The sequence below is a fragment of the Leuciscus leuciscus genome (assembly GCF_965113295.1).
Source record: "Leuciscus leuciscus genome assembly, chromosome: 23".
Taxonomy (NCBI): domain Eukaryota; kingdom Metazoa; phylum Chordata; class Actinopteri; order Cypriniformes; family Leuciscidae; genus Leuciscus; species Leuciscus leuciscus.
This window is the reverse complement of record NC_138747.1, coordinates 32,501-60,003: the sequence shown is the minus strand read 5'-3', so window position 1 is coordinate 60,003 and position 27,503 is coordinate 32,501. Positions and strand designations below refer to the sequence as shown.

The 27,503-nt window shown below is 38.7% G+C and overlaps 1 protein-coding gene across 4 annotated transcripts in view; it reads left to right on the top strand.

Moving 5' to 3' along the window:
* Window positions 1-27,503, top strand: part of il1rapl1b (interleukin 1 receptor accessory protein-like 1b) — a 225,090-nt gene that overhangs the window by 189,546 nt on the left and 8,041 nt on the right. For all 4 annotated transcript variants that reach the window (XM_082155837.1, XM_082155835.1, XM_082155836.1 and 1 more), the window contains exons 7-8: window positions 18,419-18,551; window positions 21,875-22,020. In XM_082155837.1, the coding sequence (XP_082011963.1) occupies window positions 18,419-18,551; window positions 21,875-22,020 (279 nt within the window). The remainder of the gene's footprint in view (window positions 1-18,418; window positions 18,552-21,874; window positions 22,021-27,503) is intronic.

The following is a 27,503-nucleotide window of genomic DNA, read 5'->3' as shown; positions in this document are numbered from 1 at the left end:
GTGAATTAATTGAAACTCAGGGACAAAAACAGTGTGAATCAGATACAACTCATGGACAAAAACAAAGTGAATCAAATGAAACTCAGGGACAAAAACAGAGTGAATCGGATACAACTCAGGGACAAAAACAGAATGAACCAAAACATTCTCAGGGACAAAAACGGAATGAATCAGACGGTTTAAAAACGAAAAAATCGTACAAAGCTCAAAAGCTTGAGCAAAATAAAAGATCAACAGAGAAGAATGAAGAGCTTTCTCAGGCTCCCTCTCCAGCTGAGAACAGTCGACAGCATGATATGGAAGAGGTCAGTAATAGCACTCAGAAAGAAGTAGAGGAGGTAGAATGTCCTTTGACTGAAGAAAGTGAGATGCTAGTAGATGATAAATCTGACGAAGATAATGATAAGAAAAGAGAAACAAGAGATGAGTTTCAGTTCTCCGAAAAAACGAACCCTTTTTCTCTTCATGAATGCTCCCAAACTTCTTATAGTGACGTTGAGGTAGACTCTGATGCAGAATCTATAGTTTCATCGCAATCCTTGCCCCTGGAAAGAGGTGGCTACTCTATGTTGAGTATTAAGAAGTTTCTCAAGAGTACTAAAGGAGCTAGGAATGTTAAACTTGAGAGTGCGTTTCCTGATCTACAACTTTTTATTGATTCAGTTAAGAATTTTCAAAAAAGTTCTGAAAGTGCCGGGGAGAAAATCTTTACTGATCAAGAAAGGTATCGCTTAAAGAAACTTGTTTTGAAAGTTAAAAGACAGTTAGAAGATGGCGAATATGTTTAGTTTTTCATATTTGTTTATTTCTTGTTTCTCTTTTGGTTTTCTTTTTTTCTTTTGTTTTATGAGTGAGTTAAAAATAGGCAGTCTGAATTTGAATGGAGCGAGAGATGAAAGAAAAAGAGCTTCATTTTTCAGACTGTGCTCCCTTAAAAAATTAGACGTTATCTTTGTACAGGAGACACACAGTACTGTTGATAACGAAGTTGATTGGAAGAGAGAATGGGAGGGTGATGTTTTTTTAAGTCACAAAACTAGTAACAGTTGTGGAGTGGGTGTTCTTTTCTCCAAAAGTTTCAATCCTCAATCTGTTGAATGTGATGAGATTATTGAAGGTCGACTGTTAAAAGTCAGAGTAATATATGAAAATGTACAACTTGTATTTATCACTGTATATGCACCGGCTGTTGGTAAAGAGAGATTGACTTTTTTGGAAACTGTAAATGATGCTATTAGAGATTGCAATGATAAAGAGTTTTTATTTATAGGTGGAGACTGGAATTGCACAGAGAGTAGACTTGACAGAAATCATGTAGAGCCTCATCCTGCCTCTCGCACTCGTCTGATTCAACTCTTAGAGACTCATGAGTTACATGATGTGTGGAGAGGATTACATGATAATCAAAGTCAGTTTACCTGGACTCATTGTAAAGACAATTTATTGTCTATGGCCAGACTTGACCGTTTTTATTGTTTTAAGCATCATTCTAATGTTGTTAAAAGCTGCTTTATTAGCCCTGTTGGGATTTCTGATCACTCACTTGTTGTGATTTGTGTCTTTCTGAAGTGTGTAAAGCCCAGTAGCGCCTACTGGCATTTTAATACAGCTCTACTCGAAGATTCAAATTTTAAAGACATTTTTGTATCTTTTTGGAAAAACCATCAAAGTACAAAAAATGATTTTATGTCTTTACAACAATGGTGGGACTTTGGAAAAGTTCAAACAAAACAGTTGTGTCAGCAATATAATTGTAATGTTACCAAAGTTTTATTGAAGTCGGTAAAAGCTCTGGAGTCTGAAGTAGAAGAACTCCAGGTTTTGGCTGAGGCCACAAAGGATCAATGTTATCTTGAAGCTCTCGAGGTCAAAAAGTCTGTGTTAACGACCCTGCTTGGGGTATCAGCACAAGGGGCTCTTATTAGGTCCCGCTTTAAGAATGTTGTAGAAATGGATGTTCCATCACACTTTTTTTTTGGTTTGGAGCGAAAAAATGGTCAAAAGAGGTATATTCACAGTTTAAAGTCTGACTCTGGGTCATGCTGCTATTCGTAAGCATGCTGTCAGTTTTTACTGTGATTTGTATAAATGTGAACACCAAGAAGAGCAGATGTTAGCTCAGAGTTTTTATTCTGGTCTTCCCCAGGTTAAACAAGAAAGTAATGTGGTGCTGGAAGCAGATATTTCCCTGGGTGAACTGTATGTAGCTTTGCAGAGTATGCAGAGCAGGAAAACTCCTGGACTAGACGGTCTACCTGTTGATTTTTATAAGTTTTTTTGGTTCATAATTGGAGAAGATCTTCTGGCAGTGCTGAAGGAAGGCCTAGCCAACGGACGTCTGCCTTTAAGTTGCAGAAGGGCAGTTCTTACATTGCTGCCAAAAAAAGGTGACCTGCAGCTCATAAAAAACTGGAGACCTGTGTCCCTGCTTTGTACTGACTATAAGATACTCTCCAAAGTATTGGCAAATAGACTTAGTAGAGTGATGGAACAAGTTGTTTTGCCTGATCAGACCTACTGCATCCCTGGCAGGTTGATTTCTGATAACATTGTTCTCATTCGAGACTTGTTAGAAATTTCTAAGCTTTTTGGTCTTAAAATGGGAATTGTTTCTATTGATCAGGAAAAAGCTTTTGATCGTGTTGAACACAAATATTTATGACAAACAATGAGCGCTTTTGGATTTACTTCTGGTTTTATCAACAAGATCAAGACTTTGTATTGTGATGTTCAGAGTGTTTTAAAAGTCAATGGTGTTTTGAGTGCTCCTCTTCAGGTCCAGCGGGGAATTAGACAGGGCTGTGCCCTTTCTGGCATGTTATATTCTCTGGCCTTTGAACCTTTATTACATAGACTTAGATCTGTTTTACAAGGTGTGATTTTACCAGGGTGTAATATACATTTAAAGTTATCTGCATATGCAGATGATTTAGTCATCATGGTGGATAATCAACAAGATATTGATATGCTAGCAAATGTTATAGTTCAATATGGCATTATTTCTTCAGCCAGAGTAAACTGGAGCAAAAGCGAAGCTCTCTATATAGGAGTGATGGAGAACAAGTTTCAATTACCGTTGGGATTAAATTGGAAGACAGACGGGGGGGTTAAATACTTGGGCGTTTTTTTGGGCGATGAAACTTTTGTCCTTAAAAACTGGGATAATGTTCTTGAAAGGACTAAAGGTTGTTTTGCCAGATGGAAGTGGATTTTGCCAAAAATGTCTTATAGAGGTCGAGTTCTCGTCATTAACAACTTGATTTCATCCACTTTATGGCATCGTCTATCGTGTGTAGATCCTCCTCCAGATTTGTTGTCAAAGATTCAGGCACTTCTTGTTGACTTCTTTTGGGATCGTCTGCATTGGATGCCTCAAAGTGTGTTATTTTTGCCGAAAGATGAAGGAGGACAAGGGTTAATTCATCTGAACAGTAGAGGGGCAACTTTCCGTTTTCAGTTCGTGTAGAGGTTTCTGTGTGGTCCCGCAGATCTAGTGTGGAGACCGTTGGCATGTACGATCTTGAACCAGCTAGGTGGACTCGGCCTAAACAGAACACTGTTTCTGATGGACTTAAAGCAGCTCAACACCAGTGGATTGGCAAGTTTCTACCGTGGACTGTTCAAAGTCTGGAATCTGTTTAAAACGGAGAGGACAGAGCATCACAGGTCACTCTATTGGCTTCTTCAAGAGCCAGTTGTGTATGGGACCCGTTTGAGTGCGGCCTGTCAAATAGGTCCCAGTTTACTCAAACAATTTTGTTTGTCCAATGTAGTGACTTTGGGACATGTAATTCACTTTACAGGAGCAAACATGGACAATGCTAAACTCCTTGCTTCTCATTTGAAGGTGCATTCTATTCGCATGATAGAATTGTTACTCAAAAAGTGGAAAGAGGCTTTAACAGATGCCGAACGCACTTTGTTGCATTTTTATTGTGATGGTTCTGTTCAACATAGTGCTGATGATATTATTCCTTTGGTGAAGGTTCTCCCAGACTTTAAGGACTGTACAGGTTTTTTTTTAGAAACCAATAGTCACTGTCTGTCTATTCATGATGCCGACAAGAAATTGTTATACAGATTGATTGTAAAAATTTTGAACAAAGATAAATTAAATGGTAAAACTGACACTCCATGGAGAGCTCGCTTAGGTCTGATAGATGGTGTTGGACCTGAATGGAGATCGCTGTATAAACCACCATTGTTGAAGAAGGCTGCTGATTTGCAGTGGAGAGTTTTAGGGCGTTTTTCCACTGGGTTCGTTTGCTGCGGTCCGAACCCGAGTGCGCTAGTTCCCGGCGCCCCCCGCAGCGTTGGTCTGGTTTCACACTCAATTAGTTGTATCGAACCCAGGTGCGTTTGCAGTGATCTTACGTCATCGCAAACGCACACGGAAAACGCATGGAGAATACAACTCGACTGAGCATAGCTGTAATTTGTCTGTTTTTTTGGTGCTATTATGCACAACATAGTGAGAGACAACTACGTTTATGTTCATTACATGGTGTAATTCAGCACATATCCAGGGGACGCCGTGTTTCTGCTGCTCGCAGAAGATTTTTCACTGATGCAACAGTGATACGCATGCGCGGGATACTATACTTCCTGAACAAGCGCGCACCCGAGTCCGTGTTGCTTGCACATTAACGCGAACCGCGCCACGGTTCGGGAGCAACCGAGCTCAGACCACCTCCTCCAGGTAGTCTCGGGTTCGGTACTCTAGTGCGCACCCGGGTCCGATGACAGCGTTCACATTAGCGATTTTTCATGCGAACCGTGCCCCGGTCCGCACTAAACTGCCAATGTGAAAGCGCCCTTACATACAGCTGTGGCTGTTAATTCTTTTATCTCTGTTTTAAACCCTGATGTTAACCATGGCTGTCCTTTTTGCACTCTTCGTGAGACAGTTTTTCACTGTTTTATGGACTGTTGTCGTCTTGTGCCACTGTTCTCTATGCTGGAAGATCTTTTTAAATTGTTTGGTGTAGAATTTTCCAAACAGTTGTTTATCTTAGGGTACAGGTATTCCCAAAAAAAGAGGGAGCAGTGTCAACTCTTTAATTTTATTTTGGGAAGAGCAAAGATGGCTGTGTATATGAGTAGACGAAATAAGGTTGAAGGATCTACAGATGATGATGCTGTTTTTGTATTTGTCAAAATGTTGAAATCGCATTTACGAATAGATTTTAATTACTACAGTTTGATGAACGATTTAGAAAAGTTTTCCAATATTTGGTGTCACAAGGATGTGCTCTGCTCTGTTGTAGAGAATAATCTCATTTTCAAGAGTGTGTTGATTTAATGTGATTGAGTGTTGTTTTTAAAACTGTTTTAATAAAGTAATTGTAAAATCTCAAAATCTCTCTCTCTCTCTCTCACGCTCTCTCTCTCGCTCTCTCTCTTTCTCTGTCTCTCTCTCTCTCTCTCTCTCTCTCTCTCTGTGTGTGCCTGTTTCATGTCTGTCTATTGATTGAACTGTTAATAATGAAACATGTTTAAAAATTATATAAAATATAAATATTGAATGAACAAATGCTCAAGGGGAATTTAGAGCTTATTGTTTGTTCCTCGGGTTGTTGTTTCACGTTCTCTTCTTAAAAGAGTTTATCTTTATTACTGTAATCCTGGAAATTGTGTGAGATTCGTGTTCTTTTGTGCATTGAGACAGGAAATGCAGCTCTGGCTCCACCACTGTTTTTTGGATGTTGACTGTCTGAGAGGGTGGCCACATGGTTATTGCTCTGTTGTTGGACGTAGATGTGATTTTTCAGGACAATGCGGGACACGTGTGATAGAGATACATTTACTAATTTCATACTATGTAAACATTAAATTACAATAGTTGGAAAGCCTATTTGCCATTTTGTTGGATGATAACATGTTTTAAATCGCCAGTAAGCTTTATTGATTGTTACTGGCACTCAATTTGCCCAGATTTAAGTGATACAATGTAATTTACCCTATTCAGTCTGCTAAATGTAATAAACTGGGTAGCATTCTAGTGGGTAAAAATCACATTTCTGTAACACTTTATTTTGATGGTCCCTTTTGAACATTCTGTTGACTATAAATAACTTTGCAACTACATGTCAACTAACTCTCATTAGTAGACTCTCTGCTTGATATCTGCTCCTAACTCTTTATTGTGACTCTCCTCCAACAGACATTCAACTGACTATAAGTAACTCTGCAAGTACATGTCAATTTATTCTAAGCCTAACCCTACCAGTCTATTAATACTCTACTAATACTCTATTGAGAGTTAGTAGTCATGTAGGTGCAATGCTACTTATAGTCAACAGAATGTGGTAAAAAGAACATCAACATATTTTCCCTGTTCTAGTTACATGATGGATGCGCAAATGGATTTTTAAATTGGTATTGTAATTTATGGAAAGAAATGATACAGACGTAATTGAAATGCAGGACACTGCTTACATCTTGCTGGACACGGGACGAAGTTCTCAATTTTGGGACAGTCCAGCAAAATGCGGTACAGACTCTACTATCTAGGCTACTAACCTAACCTCTAACCTTTCTCTTGTCCTGCATAAAGAAGGTGGCGCTTGACCAATAGAGTGAGACCAGACGAAGGGCGCATTTCTATTTGTTACATTGAGTTTCATTGATTTTAAATAAAGTGAAACTTTAGCACTCCACGTCCCTGAAAGAAGCCTTCAGTTTGTTTGTTTCCAATTAGGGTTAAGTAAGTGTAGGAAATAATCCATCATTCTAGATCGAATTTGAGTCAACAAAAAAAGTCAACAAAACAGGTGTAAATTTTCTCTTAAAATTTGTTTATGTACTTGCATTTGATGGTACACAAAGTACAAATATAGTCAGATGTACTGAAAGTAGGTACTGTAGGAACCACTGTTCACACAGATGCTTCCATGCTAACTTCCATACTGGATCTCTGTTTTGGAATATGAGTCCTTAGCTCCAGATCTCAGGGAAGTGACAAACACTGAGAATGAAGTTGAATAATTTTTGTATGGCTGATCTGAATGTGTGTAATTATTCACTTCGTTTAAAATGCTGTTAGGACCACAGATTTTCTGGTGGTTTCAAAGCTTTAATTTCTGATTCTTTTTCAGTGATTTAGTGTTCTAAAGTTTTCACCCTCAATAAACTCCTAATTCGTGCTTATGGATAGTAAGTTAGGTAGTTGTAGAGGTAGGGGTTAGGTATGGGGTAGAGTTAAGAGATGTAGAATACGGCCTTAATATGTGCTTTATAAGTACTAATAAACAGCCAATATGTTGGTAATATGCATGTTAAAAAGCAACTTGTTTATAGTGAATACTGTTCTCTAATCTAAAGTGTTACCTAATATCAAATAAATAACTTCTTTGATTAAGTGGATTTAATTTTCCAGAAGTTGTTTCCTTTCTTTGAAGTGTTTGTTTCTCCATGTATTATTCATTTGACACATAGTCTTAGTGTTTTTCCCATGTTTCTTTAACCCCCCAATGATCATGTATAGACCACCTCTCTCTCTCTCTCTCTCTCTCTCTCTCTCTCTCTCTTTCCCCATCACTGCAAAATCAACTGTGCGTTTCACAAGCATCGGGGATCCCATCAAACCCTGTTCTTGTGTTAAAAGCACACTTACTACGGTGCTCTAACAGCTCTATTGTTAAGCTTAATTCATTTGCTTACCTTTATTACTACTTTGCTTTGACTTAATTTATCAGTAATTCCATCATAAGTCCCAAATGAGTGCATTTTAAATAATGCAGAATTGACCAGTTAGGAGCACTTTACATAGACAGTGGCTGCTGTGCGAAGTCTCGATTCACCATCACACCTCACTAGGTTTTTGGCCGCTGTGGTAAGGGAGAGCGACAGAGAACGAGGGAGGAGAGAAGAACTTTAGAAGAGAAGCAAATAAATAGGTCCGAGACCCCGCTGGTGGAGAAAACAGCCCGTCCTCAGGCTGGTTGGCGTGTCCCTGCAGCCGCGATAAGACTCTGGACTGAGGCCGCGGCTGTAATCAGCATTAGCGCTGCGATTAGCGCTGTAGAGCGGCGGCCCTCCTGTGTGTGATGGGGCAGGCATGGTCTGCTGGAGATAAGATGGAGAGGGTGTTTATTGGGGAAGTGCTGAGGAGATGTCAAGCTTGAGAGGGGATGGGGGTGTTTGGAACTTATTTAAAGTTCTGATACCTCCGTTAAAGAAGAATGAGCGTGAAGGATTAGAGAGAGAGGGAACCATCTCAACGGAATATTACGCAGGAAAATTCAATTGCATTCTAATGGACTGATGGAGACAGATGAGAGGGAACATTTGTTTGTCCAATAGGTTAACTGCACAAAAGAGCACTTGATATAAGTGCTCTGATATATATTTTTTAATTTTCTTTTTTCCTTGACTTGCTGGATAGACTTTCTCTATCATGAATTTATATTAAATGAAGAGCAAATGGAAAATATTTGTTTAAAATGCACTGTAATTATTAATAATAGCTGTGGAATCTCGTTCTGTCCTACTCAGAGGCATTGTGCTTATTCCATGTCCTTTTTTTTTAACCAGGAATGGAAATGTTGAAGGATGCTGATGAAAACATATTTTTAATCTCATCCACAATTTGAAACTCACCCTAATTCTAGCCCTAAAGAGGCAGCAATTTTACAATTTCCCCAAAATGTAAAGGTTATTTGTGAGTTTCTATTGCGCTAATGTCTTTCCCTGTCGGCTTACATATTACAGTTATTACATTACCATTATTGCCCATTGCTTCCCTAAAACGCTGGGATGGAACTGCAGTTGGACTTACTTCAACATTCAAGTTGTTACAGTTTGTTGTATAAGAGCTTTGTTTTCCCAGCTCAGCTGAGTGTGTCGGTCTGATCCTCAAGGTCACTATTAAAAGACACTGCTTGATCAGGGCCCAGTGAATGGAAGCACCTGCTTTGAGTGATGATACTGTATTTTCATTGTTCTTAAAATGTTCAGCTTTCAGAAAGCCACAGGGGACCACTGATAACTTTGTAGGGAACTGGATTTGACTGCTCTGGGATCTGTGCAGCCCTCTGTGATTGCTATTAATTGCTTTTTGTTAGGTCTGTTACTTTCCTTCTGTGCTGTGATGTTACTAACACTAACCCTAGCCAGGTTTAGGTGCTCGTTCATTTATGCTGCCATTCAAATCTCCCTGACGTGAAATGGTCACCAGTCTGGGAGTCATGGGCAAAACCTAAGTTCATTTGCCTGTTGGAAGGACATCTAATCTGCATGAGTCTCAATAAAGATCTGAATCAGGTTTGTTAAATAAGAGGGACATACAAAATCTCCACAGGTCCAGTATTAACAACTAATAAGGAAATCAATGTATGAACGGGCTTTAAGCTCTTTTAGCCTGTATATTTGTGTAGTTTGCTAACATTTATACATTCATAAAGCAGTGCATGCTATGTATGGTAGATGGTAGACGGTTCTGTACAGCATAAAAAACTGCCTTTATTTTGAGATGGTCATGCAGGGAAGTCTTCACTTTGGTGTTCACGTCTCTCTGCAGTGAGATCCATTGCTACAGAGACTCTCCTGAGGTGCAGTCGAGCAGATTTGTTTCTTTTGTCTGATCTTTGCCGCACAAAACTGCCGAAGCTCCGCTCAACCAAATTACTGCCGTGACATATTTTGAAGCAACAAGCGTCATTATCCAGGGACACAGGTGTTCTGCTGTTTCCTGACCTCAAATACATGTGGCACTGTGGGATAACAACTGCAGTTCCATAGGAGAGAGGTCGACTAGTCAAAACTTGATACATTAGTGACTAGACACAATGAGACATTAGCCCTGTTTTAATTGAAATCCTTTTTTAGACGGGATCTTTATCGAGTTAGACTTGGAGTCCTAATATGAAGTTGAACTAACTCAGTGTTTAAGAATGATTTGAGTGTTCTTCGTATTTGTGCCTCGATGCTGCACTGAGGACAGTGGTGTGATGTTCAGCCCTAGAGTGTGACAGATATTAATATCCATCTGTGTGCACTTCTCCTCTGCTTGCACACTCAGTCTCTCACACGGACCAGAGAACAGAGCATTTACCAGCCGAGGATGACAGCAGTGACGAGCTAACACAGGGAACGCACACGCCCCTACACACGTCTGTGATTGCAGCAGAAACAGTTTAATTGTTGATTAGCACGATTTATGCTAATGTTTTGGAGGCTGTTTTCTTTTGTCAGCTTGGAAGTCAGTCATGTTTTGAATCCTGTTGAGTCGTTGTGGCGGGAGCATTTATTCCGGCCCGCCTTGCGCTCGGCTCCTCTCAGTCCTTCTGTTTCTGGTCTTGGGGGACGACGGGTAATAATTAATCCTTTTATGTGTAAGAAGCTGAGCTGCTTCTATTGTTCTTCCACTTGACTAACCTAAGCAGGGTTACCTAGGAAACCTTTGTGTGAAGGTTCAGTGTTCTCCAGCATTCAGATCTGTTCAGGTGTTCAGTACGGATGTTTTTTTCTGCTCAGTCCTGGACAGTTTGCTTTGGCATATATATACTGTGTACAGATATGCAAAAGGAATCTTGGGAATTCTAAGACTGATATTTCCCACCAGCACACTAAAGGAAAAAGAAGCATCTAATGTGCTTTTTGCACACTGCTGTATGTTCTCTCACATACACACATACAGCTAAAGGATAAAAATGTTCCTATAGTGAAAGATATAAGATAACTATAATAAGGAGATATAAAGATATAAGATAACTATAACTATAATAACTAGAGCGCATTAGCATCAGTGGTTTGCCCGCTCAATCACGAGTTACTGTCATTACCGTTAGTTACTACAGCCTACAGTTTGCTAACAAGCTATGCCTTTGTCACATAAATGCATATTACCTAGCTGCGATAATTTACAAAACAGCTCTGTCTCCTTATTTAACCCTCTGGGGTCTGAGGTGTTTTCTGGGCCCTGGAGGTGTTCTGACATGCTCTGACATTTGTGCTTATTTCTGTTACTTGTGACATTTTCATGGCTAAAGTCTGATTACACTGTATTTAGCACAAACTCTGCTACAATAATATGTCAGCAACATATATGTTAAAGTTTGTAGTTTTGAGATAATGACATTTATGCGTGGTTTGTTAAAAAAAAAAAGTCACTGAAATAAGGTCATGAAACCCATACTGATTATTTCTTACATTTACATTTACATTTATGCATTTGGCAGATGCTTTTATCCAAAGCAACTTACATTGCGTTATCCTATACATTTATACATAGGTATGTGCAATCCCCTGGGATCGAACCCACAACCTTGCGTTGTTAACGCAATGCTCTTACCACTGAGCTACAGGAAAGACTCTTCTTCACAAGACTTTTGAAAATTTTATCACGTAGCCTAGAATATTTGCTCCAAAATTATGTGAAAATCATCCTGACTGCTCATTCAGATAAAATTTGTAAGACATGTTTTGTGTAAGAAAGCTTTATGCGAGGAGGCGTGAATCATCATGAATATCGATGTGTTTCACATCTGAGAAAGACAAAGACCCTCCCCTAATGGCCCTATCAGATGCTGTCAGGCCCTATCATTCTGAGGAAGCTTACACAAAGAATGAGGAGATATTTTTAAAAAAAGAATGGCTTTTTGATTGTTTGGATTTATTTACAACACAACATAATCCTAAGATAGACAACAAATGACAAAAAAGCACATTATTGAACACACTGATGTAAAGACAGAGACCTTTGTGCCATTCCTGAAACATAGTACATACCTGTCATTTCCAAGGTGTTTGATTTTTCACTTTACCATGTTCATGTACAGAGATTAATGTGAATGTTGAAGTCAGCAGGACTCATCAGTGGGGCATCTGGTCCCTGTAAATAAATAAATAAATAAAACAGCTGTGAACATGCTGATATCAAGAGAAACTATAGGGCTGCACAATTTTGGGAATACATTTTAGATTTTTCTGGTTTAAACTGCGATTTAAAATGTACAAAATACACACACACACACACACACACACACACACACACACACATATATATATATATATATATATATATATATATATAGGAGTCTGACAACAGCCAGGATGATCTAATCTCACCATCATCGAGTCCGTCTGTGAATACATGAAGAAACAGAAAAAACTGAGACAGACTAAATCCAGAAGAACTGTGGGAACGTCTCCGAGACGCTTGAAGAAACCTTCCTGCAAAGCTACCTGAAAAACTATGTGCAAGTGTACCTGGACAAAGGTACACTTTCTGACAACCGGCTGTTGTCAGACTCCTTGTGCATACACAAATCTCACTGGATTATTACAATTAATGGCAAAAAGAATGTTTGGAAATGTAAACTGATATTTCCTACTGACACAATACAGCAAAAGATATAAATAACTGACTTAAAACCATTTTTTTTTGGGGGGGGGGGGGCGGGGGGGTATTAACAAGCCTAAGACTTTTGCACAGTACTGTATATATATATACAGTGCCATGTAGGCATATAGGCTACATACAGTGCGGCATAAAGTAATAATAACAATAAACTATAAATCGTTAAAAAGGAACACTTCAGTAACACTACACCTGAGAAAAATATATGGATTATCACATGTTCCTTTAAATGTTTCCATTCGTTATGACGTTATGAAATGAGATTGGAGTAAAAACATGAAGCCTAATGTTTGGCGCGTTTTACTTTTCAAACTCACAGCGCGTGCAGAGAACATACTGAAGCGATCGAGCCGCTCCAAACTATGAAACATTATTGTAACCATATTATACATATCTATGTTTGAGCAGATATCCACAAACACAGTATTTAAACACGGGTCTAAACATAATAATATTCACCATATTAGAGTAAACACTCATACTAGCCTACTTTTATCATGCTGTGTTTTATTATCGAACATAAAAACATCCTCGTGTCGTACATGTATATAAATTTAGCATTGAAAGGTTGTCTACCTATCTAGTTCACATTTCAACATGTTTCTGTCTATATATAGATACATAAACATGTACGACATTAGGCTTCATGTTTTTACTCCAATCTCATTCATAACGTACATTTTAGTCTGGCACCAGTTTAACATGTCTTACCTTAAAAATCTTCTCATCTTCAAATCGCGTTCTTCTAATTCTTCTGAGGTAAATCCAAGGTAAACAGCACAGCATAGCACAAACACAGTCTTCCAAACTCGATGAAAAGCAGAGGAATACTGAAGTCTCTTTGTTTTCAGGTGATGGGACGTTTACAGGCCTACGTTCCGTCGCGTGGACTATTAGCATGTCAATCGCTCGTGCGCGCGTGGGTGTGGTCACATTAGAGTTAATGAGGACCCGTTTGAGAAACGTCATTGCTTTCATACAGATTACTTAAACAGAGAATATTTGTTTTTGATATAATTTACATCATTTAAAAATAGAGACGCCAAGCTTTGTAAAGACATACGTCTCAAGTCTGTATGACAAACATTCGCTGAGTTACAGGTAATTTTCTGTCGCATTTCAGAATGAGTTTCACATTGAGAGAGAGACAGAACGTGCATCATGTTTATTTTCTTTATTTTACGAAAAACACAACATTTTGTTTTTATTATGAGTGTACACAAATAAAAGAAGACATTTAACAGTTTTGAATGAGGTATAGCACTTGCCTGTATGACAAAAATCATAGTCATTTGAGTCTCTTTTGCACTGATAAGAAAAAAAGCGAAACTATCGCGCCGGCGCGGCGGCCAACCCCAGGGGGTTAAATTTCCTAAAAACTATGATATCAAGAAGAGATGGATTAATCCAAAACATGAACATGGTCCACCACGGAAAACCGCATACAACGACTAGCAAAACATAACTGAAAACCAAGGCCCTAACCTAACCCTAACTGCAGATGTGTTCAATGACGGTAACTATAACAACTAATATGATAACAAGGAGAGACATAAAAGTCCATACAAAACAAAAGACAGAACTCAAAGGAGCGGCTTTCAGATGCTCCTAAAAACCAGAAGTCTAGAAGGGAGGTGGAATGGAGACAGATCTAGGGTGGGATGAAGGGTAAGGCCCAACCCTAACCCGAACCCTAACCCGTGCGGCGGAAGAAGGAGTGGAGACTGAGGTGGATCGGGGAGCCAGGGTGGAGCAGGCTGGACTGAAGATCCCCTCTTCGGAGAAGAAGACCACCAGCGCAGCGCAGACGGGTCTGAAGATTTTCATGGCAGATCTGGTGGAACTGGAGACCTCCACATCTGATCAGACAAAGGGACTAAAGCGGTCTTTGGAGCGGTCTCCTGAGCTGAAACAGGTTCAGCCGACACTGGACTCTGGTCAGGGACTGGAGCCGATGTGTGTGTTGCCCCCACACACAAGATAGCCGTTGCCACAATGGTCAGCGCTGCACACTCTGAAGACTCATGCGTGGTGGCCATCTTGGCTGAAGACTGTAAATATATAAATAGTAAACTATAAGGATGATGTAATGTTCACTTAAAGAAAACTTACATGTATACTTGCAATGCAGTATAAAACTACTAAACCAGTAGTTTAATGAAACTAAACTTCAAAGTGTACCTTCATAAACAAAAACAAAAAAAAAGTGGTACAAGTATTTGACTAGTAAACTATCAGGATACTTATAGTACATTGATATTAGTATACTGACTACATAAAGTATACTTAAAAATATACAGTATTTAAATATATTAAATTAACTTAAATTACACTTCTCTTTTCGTAAGGTTTGCCAGCTGGGATCAGTGTTTAACGTGACCATTAGCAGAGTGACTCCATTAAGCGAAAACATGTTGCTTGTGTTTGTATTGAGGTCATTCAGCCACACGTATACACACACTGCACTAAAGAAAACACATCTCCTCCCTTCTTCTCTCTGTCTTGTGCTCATCAGAAGCGAATTTGTCCAGTCTAAGAGAAGTGTCCTCTGCCAATCATGGTTGAATCTGCCTCTCCAGAGACAGGATGATGCTGACAGAGAGGACAATGTGTGTGTGGGACATGCAGAGAGGGAGAAAAAGTGGAGAGAAATGTGTGATGAAAGGCTTCTTGAGTTTCGTCAGGTAGACAGACTGATGTGACCTCACCTTTACCTGTCGGAGTCAAACAAACGGCCTCTGCAGGACGTGTTTAGCAGGGCGCAAGTCATTACGCGATCTCCAAATCCTCTCGGCCGTGAAACCTCTTCCTGTTCCCGATGCTCCATCTGTGCACAGCACTCGGGGAAGAAAAAGCCCAGTGATTGACATGTCAGCACTTCCTGTCAGGGATTTATGCTGTACGGCTGAAAATGCTCCTGCACCACAAGGTCATAATTTAGCTTCCTCTCGGTTTACCTTCTCCCTGATAGAATTGCTTGTAATTTATAGTATTGTTTTAATTAAATAGATTGAGAGAGGCCTAAGTGCTCACGGTTTTAAGACAAGCTATTTTTTAGGAAGTACAATCTGAATTCTTAAACTCCCGCCTAGGACAGACATAAAGTAGAGCAATAAAGTGAAAGGCCACTAAACCAGGTAGTGGAATTAAACTGTTGTAGAAATATCACAGGAAAACATGTACAAACTGACACAAGCACACCTGCACAAAACAAAAGCAAATCGGATGGTATCATGAGCGGTGTTTGTAAAGCGACAAAGGACCATCACATAGATGAATGATTGTGAAATGCAGGTTCCTACCAGGCAGTGTATGATGGACGACGATTAGCCTTCACCTGGCCACAGGCGTGATGTGTTTATATGGAAATAGTCGATTGTCAGTATGATAGGTATATCTGATAGCTGTTCTGGGGCAACGTTGCCCGTAACTGCTGCTGTAGGAACTGTTTCCACACCCCAAATCGATACGTCAATGCCTAGTGCGAAGAGAGAAGCTGATTCCACATCAGTGGCAGTCTTTATCTCTGAAATCTTTTAACATTTTAAAACACAGTTTAACTAAACAAAAGCAGTATAATTCATGAATTAAAAATAAATTATGTTAGCATTAAAAATTAGTTTTTCATTAGTTTGTGGCAATGTTTCATTTTAAATGACGTCCATCTCCATCAACAGGCGTTGATCCACCCTCTAAATCCACTGCACAAAAAGATCGACCAGTCACGCTCCTTGAATATGGTCTCCACTTGACTAAATCCTAGCTAGTACTTATCAATATGATGAGTGAGTACCGGTGTGTGATTGTCTACGCAAATAACAATTAATAACATCTGAATGTTGTACAGGGTAAGTGCTGTATATGTGGCTTCAGGCGTCAGGAAATCCATTTTAAATGCAACTTCACATTTGTAACTTGACTTCTATTAACTCTTGACTTCTGTTTATGAATCCATAGTGTGCTCTTCGCATATCTGCACAGCATTGTTGTTAATGAAGGTTTGATTTGATAGAAATATAGATTCACGTTTTATGTTTAAAATCATCAGCTTGAAAACACAGCACAAATATGAGGAGAGCAGTGACATTTTTCCAAGTAAGATGTGCCACATCTGTTGGATCTGTAAAAGACTCTCTGTGAATTGGCTTGACCAGCATCCTTTTCCTCCATGTGTTGATGAATTTCAGACTGAAACAGGCTGAAAGTTGCAGATAGCACTAAACCTGGGATTGTGGGATTCCAGTACACCTGATCTGTTGGTTGGGGACATTTGAGTCAGTGTTTGAATTCAGAAACCCTGTTATGACTTGGGTAATGTTCTTTCTGTCTCTCTCTTTCATGTCTGTCTTTCTCAGTAATGGCTTTTGCCAAACACACAGGGTTCAGGTCAGTGTTCGGTCTTCACTCGACTGGTTGCTTGTGGCTTCACATCGGCCAGAACAAAAGTTCCTATTAAACTACTCGGAGGGAGACAGCGAGTGAGAAAGAGAGAGACCAAACGAGCAGAATGATTTGGAAACACATGGCATCACCTGACCACAATCCAGCTTACATGTGCCTTGTACACTTATTCATCTAGAAAGTGACGAGGTAGTTCAGATAAGGTTTTGTTGTTCTTTTCCCTCGTTAGGGTGAATGAGGGTAATGAGAGAATCTTCTGGGACTGACTCTGCTTTGCCAGAGGCTGATCCATGATCCTCCCGTCTATTCTCAGTTTCCATTTAAATTCATTCATTCATTTTTTCATTCATTCACTCTCTCTCTGTCCTTCTGTCTAAATTGGTTTTGACACAGGAGGTCAGTTATGGCATTATGAAGGCTCAAATGCTCCCAACAGCGTTTTAATGAGCAGAGCAGCTTTCAGCCGTCTGGATGATCCTCTCCGCTGGATCTGAATGAATAGAGGCCAGCACAGACAAAACACAATTAACACACCATAGAGACCCGATTAACTAAGATGTGCTTGCACTGGTTTCCCAATTCATACACAAACACACCCACACACAGTACACTATAATGGTCATGGTTTTACTGAACGATCCTGAGCATGGTGAGTATAGTCCAGCGAACCGTGCTCAGGACAGGAGAACCATCTCAGACTAAAGGAGTAAACTTTGAAAACATTAGTCTTAATGGTGCCTTTAGACCGTAACAGAGTTGACCGTTTCAGTTTAATTCAACATAGCGGCATCTTGCTTGAGAAGCTTCTCAAAAATAAAATGGTATGCTGATTTTTCTGGAAGTACCCACTTTTCAATTATAAGTTGATTACAAAATGAAATCATGGCTTGACATTTTAATTTTGTCCCCAACTGACGAACATAAACACAAGATAAAATAACCTAGGGACAGAATCAAGTCTGTTCCATAATAAAAATCTAAATCTAAAATAACTATTTAGAAAGAGATAAATACATAAAGCTAGCTTTAATTTCAGTATATTTTGTTTTATAGATAGGAAACATAGCTGGGTAATGGCACATGTTGACCTGTGCTGTTCTTCCTGAATCACTGTGCATCAGATGGTTTGGACTGTGTGTGCGACGATAAAAACACAGAATTATTTGCCCTGATACATGTCTGCTGAAACTAGATTTGTGCCATTTCGATCTGTCATGTGTTAGAGGTGGTACCACAGTGGCCTCCAGTGGCCAGAAATAAAACACCAATATTTGCCATTCTGTCAAGATTTCAGCCTGATGTGAGTCTCAGGACTGTGCTCATTAATTCTCTCTTTGACTTTTCATTTTCACAATGTGCAGAATAGGATATTCTCATTAGCATCAGTTTTTATTCTGTCTGACGGCTAGAAAACAATCACTGAGTCTGGACTTTACAGCATCTCTGTATTTCTGTTAAAGTGTATGGTATCTACAGAAGGACATAGCTTATTGTGATGTCAGATTACAGTCTAAACTCATTTCTGTTCCTCGAAAGAGACCAAAGAAAAACAACAGGCCAGGCTCAGTTTCTCTTACTGAGAAATATTGTAAACGATATTATTTTTCACAGATATTACACATATATGGACTTCTCTTGCACTGTGTGTTTTTGCAGGCAGCCCGGTGAACCTGACCTGCCGAGCGTTCTTTGGTTACAGCGGGGATGTGAGTCCTCTCATCTACTGGATGAAGGGAGAGAAGTTCATTGAGGATCTGGACGAAGGACGAATCAGAGAAAGTGAAATTAAGTAAGTAGTTTATACTAATGACTCCCTTTCCTTTCATGTATCGAGATGATAATTCCTTTAATTTCCTTTCTGGATCGAGATGAGCAGAAAAGCTTCTTTCTCGTGTAATCTCCATCTAAATTTCATTGACTCCATTAATTATGCAGTTTAGGCATATGCAATCTTAATCACATCATGATGAGTATCAGGGTCAAAGCAGATGACTGAATCTGGGCTCACCTAAACTAGATCCCAAACTAGGAGTTCCAAAGTATTATTCTGAACATGTGTGAATGTGGAAAGTCTGGACTGCCTGTTACTGTAAGTCAGTTCATGTATTGAGCTACTGAATAGCAAAAATGAGACTCATTATAAGGTTTTGGAATATGTTTCAGGATACAAACACACCATGAGCATCGTAATACAGTCCGTATGCAACTCTCGCCAAAATTAAAGTCCACTGAGCTCCGCTGACTATGGCCATCAGAATGAACCAAGAGCCCTTTACAGTATTAATACGGTACATTGCTAATGCTGTGGGTGAATGTTGGATGAGTGTTTGACTGCATTTCTCATGTCTGGTTGGTATGTCAGCTATCATTTAGTCAGAACTGATCCTAAGGCCAGTGTGTCATTTTCTGCCTGTTACTGTGCCAGTGGCTGAATCAATCCACAGCCTGCTAATGGAGAAGAGCTGACAGCAATGACAGCAGAATTTCATTTCTGAGATCCACTAGGTTTGGGTCTTGCAGCTCTGTCGTCCACTACAAACACTGTAATTAGTCTGATTAGTGGCGGTGAGCGCCTGTGGATACTGACCCGTATCAGTTCTGACATCACTGTAATGGTGTGAAACATCCACACACATGAAAAGAGGGCAGAACATCACCTTATTCTTTTTCAACAAGAACAGAAACAATGTTTCTTTAATGATATGAATTCCCCATCATCCTCTCTCTCTCTCTCTCTCTCTCTCTCTCTCTCTCTCTCTCTCTCTGCAGACATAGTTTCCATGGCAGCTGCAAAGAAAAGACACTTCTTTTCTCTTCCATACCCTGTTATTTTTTCTTCCCCGTAGTGCTTGGTAGTCAGGTGTATGTGTTCTATGATGGATGAGCTTTAGTTAATCATAATGTCAATGTCTGATTTTCACTTTATTCAGTGTGTCACTATGTCTAATGAGTGGTTGTGGTTATCAATAATTTCCTCAGTTGCTAAGTTACATTTCCTGATACTTATAACAAATTTCTACACACACAACTATACACAAGCATTCAAATACAAACTAGGTTTTTACAAATGTCAAACTTTTTTATCTATTTTTTTAAATGCTTACACACTAAAACTAGTACTTGAGGACACTCACTCACTCACTCACTCATTCATGTTCCTAATCTTCAGACCAAAGTCTGCTAAACTGCAAGCACTTCTCTGCTTTACACTCTTTTTGCAAAACACTAAACACAATTCTCTACATTAGAAACATCATTCAAAACTAATAGGTCTTGTGTTAGATTTAAAAAACACTGCTGTGTAAATGGCACACTCTTTTACAGATTGCCTACAGCCAACGATCATTTCATTTATTCATTTATATAGCACAAATAAACACAACTATAGTTGACCACTGTTGTGGTCATCACAGTTGATCATGTGTCAAAACACTTATGCATAATTTGTTCACTTGGAAATTAAAACTCAATGTTTTGAGAAAGAAAGAAGTGACCCCCCTCCCCCATTTCTGTGTATAGTGTAAATATACATAATTTTAACCCTTAGAAATCAAAACTATTTTTTGAGAAACAATATATATTTTTCACCCTTGTATTTTTGTTTACAATATTTTGTAAATATTAGGGGTGTAACGGTTCACAAAATTCACGGTTCGGTTCGATACGATACACTTGTGTCACGGTTCGGTTCGGTACGGTTCGGTACATTTTTGATACAGCAAAAAGAAAGAAATGCCAGAGAAATTTCCTTGATTTAATTTTTTTTAATCTTTTTTTTTCAATTAAAACTAACATCATAAAGTATGATATAGTATTACTTTGAGCAATTCTAGAGCTATAATTGACTCTTCTTAGGAGCATATAAAACAAAACAGCTCCTTGGAAAAAATGAAATGTAATATTGTAGTAGTTATAAACAAAGGTTTATTTTAGTTCAGATTAACATTTGAGGGCAGCAATTGTATTCATAATGTCAAAATAAAACCGACGTAATGTTACTTGAAGGCATTATAGCCTACTATTCCTGCCAAACTTCCATGGTTGCAGTTAGTGTTACTACAGTAAATCCATGGTGAATGTTGCTGATCTGTGGACACAATGTTTCTTCCTGGTTTCCACGCGCTGTTTGATCCGTTAATAACGGAGAAATGTGAATGTTTCTCACTAGATCTCGCAGCGATGTTATTACTTCTGTGGCGAATTTAAATGCTTTCTTTACTGGATCTCTTAGCGCTGTGTACTAACTGTCACATGATCAAGAACGGCTCGCGCTGCACTGGTCCAAACTGATAAACGGTCCTTTAACCACACAATAACGAGCAGTTTCGTTCCGCTTGCATTACGTTTGCCATTTGATGTTGGGCAATGTTGTGGTCGCGCCGGCGTCTCTTACATTATGAGAATCTCTTACAGCAACGCGCCTACATTTGAAATAATGAAATTTTGGTCGGCAGGAAAAATGGTCCAACGATTCAATACGAATACGTGTATCGTTACACCCCTAGTAAATAGAGACTCAATATACGCATACAAGTCAAGTCACCTATATTTCTATAGTGCTTTATTCAATACAAATGGTAATAATAGTAACAAATTCAGCTGTAAAGCCAATAGTGTCATTATTCAGCTGTAAAGTCCGTTCAGTGTTGCTTCAGTTCAATGACTATAAAGTTCATCAATTGTACACATACTATATATACAGTGTATTTGCGCACATGTGCATGTGAGTGGTGTGACAAACTCCTGTACACTTCACTGTACACTGAACAAGCAAAACAAGCCTAACCCTAACCCTAACCCTAACCCACTTTTCACATTGTGTGTAGTTTGGCATGTATATGGCTAATCATTTGAGTAGAGTCACTATGCAAAACACATTTTTAGAAGAGTTAAAACACTTTTGCAAACACTAAATATTCAGCAATATTATTGATTTGACTGTACTAAAACTATTGAAATAAGAACTGAACTGAACTGGATGATGACATCACTGTTTTCTATAGAGCTGTCCCATTACCATGCCAATCACTCCGAGAGTTGTCATGACAGAACTTGATTTAAATTATAGATGGTTGTTGAACAGTTCTCCTTTTCTTCTCTCCACCATTCCAGAACTATCCGGGAGCACTTGGGTGAGCAGGAAGTGTCCATCTCACTGACAATAGATGCCGTGGAGGAGAGCGACCTGGGAAACTATTCATGTTATGTGGAAAATGGCCACGGAAGACGACAAGCCAACATCCAGCTCAGCAAGAGGGGTAAGAGACACTTACAGTTTTTCTGAATTGCTAAAACACCTTTCTCGAAACCATCACCCACTTTCTCAAAACCTTATACACAAAACCAAATCTTCAAACTACATTCAGAGGACACCTGACTCTTTTGCAAAAATCCAAATCAAATAATGTTTTCAGATTATACACACAGCCAGTCAATATTATAAACACTACAGATCATTCATTAGATGCTACATCAAAAAATGGAGAACAGCGTCCAAAGCATGCAATTACAGAAAAGAAGGATATTGTAACAAACTAAACAATATCGGCATCACGTCTTCAGGTTGGGTCCGGCCTGAGGACTTTGTTCACATACCAGGCAATGTGGTCTCTTGCCAGGCAAAGGGAAAAACCTTCTAGTGTGCCGATCCAGCCTTGACACACCTTCCTCTTCCTCATCCTCATCCTCTTACACATACACATCTGCCTCTGCCTCTCAGATTGTTTCCATCTATTGTTCATATCATCATTCACTGCACCTGTGTCACCTGTGCACTCTGAACTGGCTTAAATTGTACAGTTGGTTTGATAGCATCATTATAAACAAGTGTGAACAATTTTGAGTCACTGTGTGTAAACGATAACAACTGTGTTGTAAGTTGTGTTCAACTTTTGCATGTCTGTTTTTAACGTTTTGCAACAAAAGTGCATATCTGTCTGAAATGTGTTTAACCCTCTGAGGTCTGAGCTGTTTTCTGGGCCCTGGAGGTGGTCTGACATGCTCTGACATTTGTGTTTTTTTCTGTTACTAGTGACATTTTCATGGCTAAAGTCTAATTACACTTTATTCAGCACAAACTCTGCTACAATAATATATCAGCAGCATGTATGTAAAAGTTTGTAGTTTTGAGATAATGACATTTATGCGTGGTTTGTGAAAATACAAAACAAAATTCTCACTGAAATAAGGCCATGAAACCCATACTGATTATTTCTTCACAAGACTTTTGAAAATTGTATGACATAGCCTAGAATATTTGCTCCAAAACTATGTGAAAATCACCCTGACTGCTCATTCAGATAAGACAATATATTGATTTAAAATTTCTAAGACGTGTTTTGTGTGACAAAGCCATATGCGAAGAGGCGTGATCATCTCATGAATATGTAAGCTTTTCACACCTGAGAAAGACAAAGACACTCCCCTAACTGCCCTATTAGGAGCGATCAGGCCCTGTCATTCAGAGCAACCTTGCACAAAGAATGAGGAGATTTAAAAAAGAATGGCTTTTAGATTGTTTGGATTTATTTACAACACAACACAATCCAAAAATACAAATGACAAAAGAGCACATTGAAAACAATGATCCAAAGACAGAGACCTTTGTGCCATTCCTAAAAACATTGTACATACCTTTCATTTCCAAGGTGTTTGATTTTCACTTTACCATGTTCATGTACAGAGACTCATGTGAATGTTGAAGTCAGCAGGACTCAGTTGCATCTGGTCCCTGAAAGAAAAAAAAAAAGAAAAAACTGTGAACATACTGATATCAAGAGAAACTATAGGGCTGCACGATTTTGGGAATAGATTTTAGATTTTTCTGGTTAAAATTTCTTTTTTAAATTCACAGAATACACACACACACACACACGTTTCCAACAATATATAATGAACACCAGGTTTGTTGTGCCTTGTAGGCATAGGCTACGCAGTGCTGCATAAAATAATAATAACAATAAATTAAATCTTCCAAAAGATTTCAAGAACAACTACGCTAGAGAAAAATATATTGATTATCATATGTTACTTCAAATGTTTCCATTCGTTATGATGATATGAAATGAGATAATAGTAAAAACATAAAGCCTAATGTTTGGTGCATTTTTCCTTTCAAACGCAATCGCGCTCCAAAATATGATACATTAAAACCCACAGCGCGCTCCAAAATATGATACATTCAAACGCCATCGCGCTCCAAAATATTAAACATTATGGTTATACATATCTATGTTTGAGCAGATATCCACAAACAGTATTTAACAGGAAACACGGGTCTAAATAGTATAATATTCACCATATATCTAGCAACAGTTCAACTGCAATGTGAAGTTTATGCAACAATACCATAAACTAATAAGTAAGAATTTCTTACCTTACATCTTTCTTGTCTTCAAATCGCGTTCTTCTTCTTCTGGGGGTAAATCCAATGTAAGCTCAGACGTGTCTTCCAAACTCAACGAAAAGCAGAGACTTGTGAAGTTTTTTGGTGTTTTGTGTTTGAGGTAACGAGTCGAATTAAAAAGTAATTAGCAAGCGTTTGAGATACTGGACATCCTGTTGGTTTTATACAAATTACTTAAACAGAGAATATTTGTTTTCAGTTTGAATCCGATCATTTAAAAGTACACACTTAAATGTGTATAAAGGTATATGGCTCATAAATGTGTGAGAAGTATTCGCTGAGTTTTGTTTCAGTTTATAGACGTGCTCAAGAAAAAAAAGTTCACCGCGACGGAGAGGCAGAACGCACACCCTGTTTATTTTCTTTATTTTACAAAAGCACAATGTTTTGATTTGATTGTAAGTGGACACATACAAAAGTAGAAATATCACAGATAATTTTTTTATATTTCTTTTTTCTGTATAACCATAAATGATGGAGTAATTTAAGTTTATGTTGCTGCTATGTGAAAAAAATCCAGCAAAACGCGTCGGCGCGTTTCTCGACCTCAGAGGGTTAAGTGAATGAGAATGTGTTTAGAGTTTTGCAAAAAGAGTTCATGAGATTTGCAAATGGTGTCTAACTGCCTGAACTTGTTTAAGGTTTTACAGAAAGAGTGATTTATTCAACAATTTGGTTTAGGCCTTGGATAATTTGGTTCAAAGAATGAGGTTTAGTGTTTTAGCAGTTCAGAAAAACTGTAAGAGGATTGTGCACCAGATGCTAACATTTGAAACCATTGTTTTCTATGAATGTACAGCACACACCGCTGCTAGCGTCAGCGTCCACCAATTCCATAGACTTCAATTCATTCATTCATTTTTATAAATGAACCTGCATTATAAAGTTTAAAAGATGCATTGTGTAAAGGCAATTTTCCAGTAACAAGTTTAATGCTGTTTTGTTTTATGTTGTTTATGGTAGAGCAAAAATATCCATGTGGCTTGCTGATTATTTATCGGGAGCTCTCAGTTTTGATGAAAACAACTCGATGTTAAAGTTATTTTAAAGTAAAATCCCATTATGGTTGGTCAATGTGACAGGCTGTGGTCTCAGGAAACCAATACCCTTCCTGATTTTCAAAAAGGCCTGAATTGGGGAATTGAGATGTGATGTTTTTGGTTTATTATCTGGAAAAATACAGATTTTGTCTATAGATGTTTTGTTTGAATTAACTGTTAAAAAACAATAAAAAGAGGGGAAAAAGCTAAATGTAGAAATATCCCTAACTCTGTGTGGAGTTCAGACAGGTTTTTCCATGTCTGTTTGTTCATTGTGAACTTGTCATGATGCTTCTTAACATTTTGCACCCTGCCTACCTGGATATTTCTGCAACATTAAGGTTCTTTTCTTTCTTAGAGACCTAGTTGCCTTTAGTTGAGAATATTTTTACATAGTCAATCATTTCTCTTTTAAAATATGAATCTGAAAAATTGGTTTGATGGCAGACTGATCCTGTTCACTCGGTACATGAAAGAGATTGACTCTGAGAATTAAGCAGATTATGGTGCAGTTGGGATTCACTCTTCACTCTGATGTTTATTTCATGCCTTCAGTGCTCTGTAAGTAAATATACATCTATATGGACAGATTCCAATTCACTACAACACTTGACATTTGTTTTTATTTTAAATTCAAAAGGCTCAAATGAGGGAAATACAAACATTTGTTTGTCTAAGAATACATGTCATGTTGTGTATGTTGTTCTGCCCACACACACATCCAAGAGTTAGGCCTTTAATGATGAGTTAGGGCTGCACGATTAATCAAAATGATACCACGCGCGTTTGGCAAGGGCTGTGATTATGATCAGTAGTAAATGTTGCTCCATCTGAATGCCAGAGGGCGTTCTCGTGCAGAAACGCCAAATATGCCCCGCATAAGTAGATAATGCACGTTATTCCAGGAAATCCCTATGGGCATCATACTATTGCTGTAGCTGAAGAAACAGAAGATTTAAACACTTAGATTGATTTATGAAATGTTGTCTTTTGTTGGACAAGAGGTTCATAAATGCTTCTCATGTTTGGAAAGATGTTTGACGTGTGTTGCTTTTTCTTATGCACATTATAAGCGACTCAAGCTCGCAGTGGTTTCAGATGGAGCAGCGTTACTACTGATCACAGAGCCATACGTCTCTGACAAGCTGCATATTAAAAATATTTGCAGCCTTTGCGATTCCATAATTCCAGAATCAATAAGCCAAATCGGTTTAAGCACGATTCCATGTAAATTGTGATTAATCGTGCAGCCTGATGATGAGTTATAATCAGATCCCTAAACCTGTGAACTGGGCTCAATGACATCTCAGTTTGAATACACTGTAGCATTTAACTCACACGAGGCACCAGTTATGTAGGAGTTCTCACGTGTTTTAGTCAGTATCAGATGACTCTTTCCTTCTCTGATTACAGGGCACCAGCCAAAGAATTTTGCCTTGGAGCAAACAAAAGATTGTTGAACAAATAAAAAAAAAATTTAATTCAAGGGACTTTGTCACTTGATTAATCTGAAGGATTTGTGAGATATCAACTAACTTTTAGAGCCTCTTACTGTATTATGAGCACAATGAAGACTAAATTAAAACCACTATTAAAAAGATAAACATGAGTAAATCAACAAAACTATTAAATTAATACAGTGAATGATAAAGGAATAAAGTGCATAAGATGCATAAAATACAAGTGATTAAGTTGGCTGTGGCTATGCCAGAGTTACATTATCTTATAGAAAGATAAACTATTGTTTCTCTGAAACCTATAAGGTGAAGAACCTCATTATGCACCAAGCATCATATCCTGGTAATGTACAACAATGCCAAGGTCTCTGGAAAGAGGTTTGGTTAAGTGATATTTACGTTCCATGTGGTCGAGTGAGCTGTCCGATGGTGTGGATGTTTTCCACTGTTTTTGCTGGGTGACATTACATTGGGAAAAGGAGCCCAACAGCCTTGAACATAAAGATCTGTGGGATACTGATCTACCGAAACACCAAAAGGGTCCTAAAATCTGGAACACGCAGATGAGGCCCTGACTAGGTGCAGAAACACGCAGACGAAGGAACCTTGAAGTGAAAATTTGCTCGCCAGAGCTTAACCTTGTTGCAAATGTGTCTGTATGTCTTCTGCCACTCTGTGCCAGAAGCTTAGAACTTGGTCAATCCGCTTTTGTCTCTCTATCGGGACGCGCTGCAGTTGTAGTTGTCTTGCTGGATGAAGACTCTAAATGTAGTGTAGTAGCCCACCCTTCTTTCCCCTTTGGAACTCATTTGAATAATCTAAAGCACACAGTTAGAACA